This window comes from Callorhinus ursinus, unplaced genomic scaffold (assembly GCF_003265705.2).
Source record: "Callorhinus ursinus isolate GAN/ISIS: 27379988/994484 unplaced genomic scaffold, GSC_fseal_2.0 scaffold50, whole genome shotgun sequence".
Taxonomy (NCBI): domain Eukaryota; kingdom Metazoa; phylum Chordata; class Mammalia; order Carnivora; family Otariidae; genus Callorhinus; species Callorhinus ursinus.
Window position 1 is genome coordinate 8,639,014 of NW_027397112.1, and position 5,430 is coordinate 8,644,443.

At 45.5% G+C, this 5,430-nt stretch overlaps 1 protein-coding gene across 3 annotated transcripts in view; it reads right to left on the reverse strand.

Annotated features, from left to right (window-relative positions):
- The window catches only part of TACO1 (translational activator of cytochrome c oxidase I), a 7,719-nt gene extending 3,687 nt beyond the window's left edge, over positions 1-4,032 (reverse strand). The window contains exons 1-4 of one of the 3 annotated variants that reach the window (XM_025890294.2): positions 3,654-4,032; positions 2,353-2,456; positions 867-994; positions 178-355 (exon numbers count right to left, since the gene is read on the reverse strand). In XM_025890294.2, the coding sequence (XP_025746079.1) occupies positions 178-355; positions 867-994; positions 2,353-2,456; positions 3,654-3,936 (693 nt within the window). In that variant the 5' untranslated portion in view covers positions 3,937-4,032. Of the gene's footprint in view, positions 1-177; positions 356-866; positions 995-2,352; positions 2,460-3,653 lie in introns of all 3 variants that reach the window. The other 2 variants (XM_025890293.2, XM_025890295.2) reach the window with 2 other exon arrangements.
- Between the last annotated feature and the right edge of the window lie 1,398 nt (positions 4,033-5,430).

The following is a 5,430-nucleotide window of genomic DNA, read 5'->3' on the forward strand; positions in this document are numbered from 1 at the left end:
TGTCTCTCATGAATAAATAAATAAATTCTTTAAAAAAAAAAAAAAAAGTTTATGCAATACGTGAACTCTTTATGTCACTTGTACCCCAGGGCATGAGAAAGAAGAAAAAGAAGCATGCCTTAATGCATCTATTAGGATCATCTCGAAAGTCCACCAAACACCAGGCTTCATACCCACTTTAAAAATGTTCTTTTCCTCTTCATCTTCAGTTTCCTTAACATCTTCAGCTCCTGCTTCGATTGCCAGCTCCAGGGCACGCTCTAGGTTCACAGCTTTCTTCTCTCTGTCCTCCACTCCAACCACGATCACCCCCTTTTTGTCAAAAAAGTGGCGAGCTCCATCAGCCATCATTCCCCTCAAAGGAAAGGAAACACACCAGACTGAATGCCTGTAGACACTCAGCCCCCATATAGCACCGCATTCTAATCACTCTATTTCTCACCCAGACTTTGGAATATAGACATACATACTTCTGAAGGGGAATATGCAGCTACCACCAGGCAAGGGAAAAATCCAAACATATCTCCATCCCCTTCTTTCTGCCCTGATTGCAGTTTAGTGGATGCAAAGACGTTGCTCATCATTTAAGATTCCAGTCTTGGTGCTACATTGTAAGACCTGGACATCATATGGCTATAGAAGGGAAAAATGGGACAAAGGGCCCCTTCTCCACCTGATGAACAAGTCTTCTGGGTTCTGCCTAGTACAGAACGAATTAAGGGAGAATAAATGATCCCACTTGGATTCTGCTAAGGATGAAGTATGCTTAAAACCTGAAACATGACCAGGAACAAATGTACTTTCCTTGCAAAGAATTGGAACCTCAAGTCTTCATACCCTTCCACTCTCCCCAGACCTACACCTACCCATTCTTGTTCAGGATATGTCTGATGTCTGAATAGCACTTGGAGCCACTGTTAGATAATGCCTCAATGAGCAAAGAAGAGCCACCAGGGCCTCGGCCCTCATACAGCAAATAAACATCCTTGGTTTTCTGCAATAAACAACATGAGCACATTTTCCTGTTTCCCAATTCCCTCTTGCACCCCAGCCCAGAACACAGATACTGACTCCACAGGATGGGCACTCTGGGGTACAGCTTAGGGTCTCAAATCTTTACTGTCGCCCCCCCCACCTCTGAGAGGTGGCCCTTTGGGACCAACTTTTGAAGTAATTACAAGTACGACCCCTTACTGGGTGGGGAGTCTGTTTCTCTGGTCCCTGAACAACCAGTCATCTCCTAGTTTCATTTCCTCCTCCCAGCTGAATCCCACATCTAACACACACACCACCCCCCACACTCCTACCAAGACTCATCCTACACGCAACCCGCATGAAACCCACCTGTGAAGTCTCCCACCCCTGGGGTGCTGAGTATCACTTTAGGAAATAGCACACCTGGGCCCTATCATAAGAACCACTGAAAATAGCATGGCCACAAAATTCAAACAATTCATCAAAGGCCTAGTGACCAATCTCACTGGACCTCCCGTGCCGCCTCCACTCATCCCTTGCCCACACATCTGACCTTCACCACTCTCTCCCAGCACCGTTGCCTTTCCAGGAACTCTCAAATGACAATTTCTTCCTTCTTCTTTCACAAAGGAAATAAAGGACCAGCAAATGGAGAGAAATCCTCTACTTCTACTTTATCTGCACCAAAGCCCACATGAAGGCATGTGTATAATGGTTAGAGAACAGGTTCTAGTGTCTGTCTGGTTTCAAGTCTGTCATTTTCCATGGGACTTGGTCACCTAATCTTTCTGTGCCTCAGTTTCCACTTAAGGTTGTTTTGAGGATTCAGTGAGATAATGCATACAAAGTTCTTATCAAAGTGCTTGGCCTAGAGTAAGCACTCAATAATTATTAGCTATTAAGATGATTATCACTTCCTCAAATCCTTCCTACTGTCCTAGAGGAAGAGGTGTCCTCTCACTTGGGCTCAAAGACAATTCCCAATACTGGGCTCTAACCCTGCCCCTCCCACCATCACTAATGCCCCATCTCCCTTTCTACTGGCTTTTCTCCTTTAGGGCATAAATCCCTGAAAAACTCACCCTTCCTCAATCTAACATTCCCCACATTGTACCCCCTTCTTTCTACCTCACCTCCTCACACTTTAGCTGAGTAGTCCTAGGCCGTCTAGTTCTGTACATTGTCTACTCATCCTATTCCTGATTTTACTCCCATAACCAATGCCCAAGGTCAGAGAGCCACCAGAAGGCTCTGTATTGAGGGTATCAACCACAATGCTACCCGTCTCTCTGATAATCTAAGGCGTGTTGAGTGGCCTTCCAGACATGGGCCCTGGAGGGGCTGTGATCAAAACAAGAAGTCAAACTGAGGACACACCCCCATTTTCAGCGATGCCTCAATCGTTGACTTGGGCATGTGCTTGCTGCGACACACCTCTAAGACGTTGGCCAGACTGCTGTTGTGCTCAGGGTTAGGGCCTCCTTCTGAGAGAGAGAGAAAAGAGTGAGTGAACACATCTCATTACAGCCGGGGAGAAAGAAGGGATTTCTGCCATTCTACCCACCCCCAGTGAAAAGAGCAGCAAGTCACCACTTGGCTCTCAGTTAATTTAGAATATTTATTCAGTTTAAATGGAATATGGAAAAGTATTTTGGAAAAGAAGTTTCTAATTCACTCTTTAATGATGGGTATCTTTCTGCTACGTTTCAGCAAATACCACTTTGCATCAGATGAAGAGGTAAGGGATGAAAATGGTACCAACATTTCCTGGACTTATTAATACCCCTTGCTGTGACTCTACTATTTTGTGTGTAATTATTGAAATGCTCATATGACAGCATGTAATCATGCTGTCTCTCAGGGTAGGGGCTATACCTCATTATTCTGTATTACCAGTGCATATAACATACACTCAATAGTGTTGATCTCAATTATCAAGAATTTAGAAGGAAGCCAAGAGAAATATCAGGCATGAGTTCTAGGGGTAAATTAGTATTTACTGAGTGCCTATTATGTGCCAGAAACGACCACACGGAGGGTACTATCGAGTTTTACAGAAGGAAACTGAAACTCAGCAAGGTTAAGCAATTTGCTCAAGGTCATACAGTTAGTAAGTGACAGAAACCAAGTCTTCTTGACCCCAAAGTCCATGATTTTTACAGGACTTTTTTCTCCACTCCTACAGGTATCTGACACTAAATACAAAAACAGAAAGCCCTCTTGCAGTGGCTACACAATTGAAAAAGACAAGGTTGCAAACTTACCTTCCAGTAAATGTGTCTTCTTAAGGAAACCCTAATGAAGCAAACTGAGACTGGGCAAGTCATAGATTTACTCAATGCCCCTGCCACAACCTATGTGCTACCAGAGGGGACTAGAGGGCTTGATTTGTCTCTTCAGGCAAGATACACATGTGACCTTACTCTTAGGGTCTGTTTCCATGAAATACCCGGCTACACACTAGAATGAAGTCACTTTTATCATTATCGTCCTAAGAGCAACTCCCTGCCACGCAGGCCGATGCTCAGCATCTGGAAAGGTGAGCGGAGACATATAATGTAGGTAGGTGCCCTGAGCGTTTATGAAGTGGGAATTAGGAAAAGAATATGAAGGACCAAGGTTCGGGGTGGGCCCTGGTTTAGCTGTGGGCGCAGAGAGGGCAGCAGCGGGTGACTTACCTTTAACTGCCAGGCGGATGCTCAAACAGAGTTTGGAGAAGATGCGACTCCTTTCGGCGTCCTTGGGACCCTTGATATGCCGGACTTTGGACCACTTGTTGTGCCCGGCGGGGACCGCCGCGGTGAGGTGCAGCGTCCTGCCCAGAGTGGGGGTACAGCCCGTGGGCTCAGGCTGGGAAGCCGCGAGGGTGGGCGGAAGAGCCGCCTGTACCCCGGGGCCTCGCGCCCCCAGCAAGCACCGGGCAGCGACCCTGCTCAGGCTGACGGCGGCCCAAGCTGCCATCGGCTCCGACCCTGGACCAAGGTCAGCAAGAACAGCCAACGAGCAGCGGCCAAGGTCAGCAAGAACAGCCAACGAGCAGCGGCCAAGGTCAGCCCGTGGCGTCCGAGGCGTAAACGAGCAGGTCCTGAGCCTGCGGCCGCCTCTACCCGTCACCAGAGACCCAAATACTCAGACCAGCCCCGGGCAGCCCGGACGCGACCGTCCCAATACCAAACCCGCGGAAGCCGGGCGCGGGTGCCTTAGATAATGTAGCACACTTCCTTTCCCCCGTCCGTTCCAGAAACGCGCCCCCACCGCCCGAAAAATCCGTTCCGCCGCACGTTACTTTGCTCCTTTCTCGCACCTGTGCAGAGCCTGGGCCGAGGTGGGGGCGACTTTTATTAGAGTCCAACTCAAACTTTTAGCTTTAACTTATAGTTCACTTAGGACTTTATTATTGTCGTTGTTTATTATCCAAGCTACTTTGTGATGGGCTCGACACTCTCCTCCTTGTACTTTGCCATATTAGAAACATCAGATTGCTCTTGTACTTTTCCAAGTTCCTGTATTCAGCACAAACCTGGGTTTTTGCTGATCCTTGTTCCACTTCACTTCACCTCGCTAAATTTTTTCCTTCAAGATTCAGTTCGGACATCATTTTCCACCAAAAGAAAACATCCCCTAATTCTCCAGTTGCGCTCAGATGCCCTACTTTGTGCTCACATGATTCTTCATACTCGTCTGTACTTTAGCACTTACCTAAAAATGTTTGTCTCCGCCACAATATTAAATTCTTTGAGAGCAGGACGCGACCCCTGTGTCCAGCATAGTTGTTTTTTTGTTTAATAACAGCTTTATTGAAATAATTCACGTCATACAAGTCACCAATTTAAAGTGTATAATGGTTTTTAGTATATGTATTCAGAGATTTGAGTTACCATCACTATAATCAATTTTACATTTTAGTCACCCCAAAAAGAAACCCTGTATCCATTAGCAGTCATTCACCATTTCCCCCCAATTTTCTCAGTCTTAGGATACTACCAATTTACTTCTTCCTCTATGGGTCTGCCTATTCTGAACATTTCACGTGAATAGAATCATACAATATGTGGTCCTTTGTGACTGGCTTCTTTAGCATGGTTTTCAGGGTTCATTGATATAGCATGTATCAGTACTTCATCCCTCTTTTATTGCCAAATAATATCAATAATGCCATGAAGCTACAATGTTTTATTTATCCATTCATCAGTTGATGGACACTTGGATTGTTTCCACCTTTTGACTATTATAATATTGTCATGAACATTCAAATACAAGTTTTCGTATAGACATGTTTTTGTTCCTCTTGTATATACCTAGGAGTGGAATTGATGGGTTGTATAGTAACTCAGTTTAATCTTTTGAGGAACTGCCAGACTGTTTTCCAAAACAGTTGCATTATTTTATGTTCCCACTAGCAATGCATGAGGTTTCCACTTTTCTCCACATCCTTGCCAACACTTATCTCTTTTT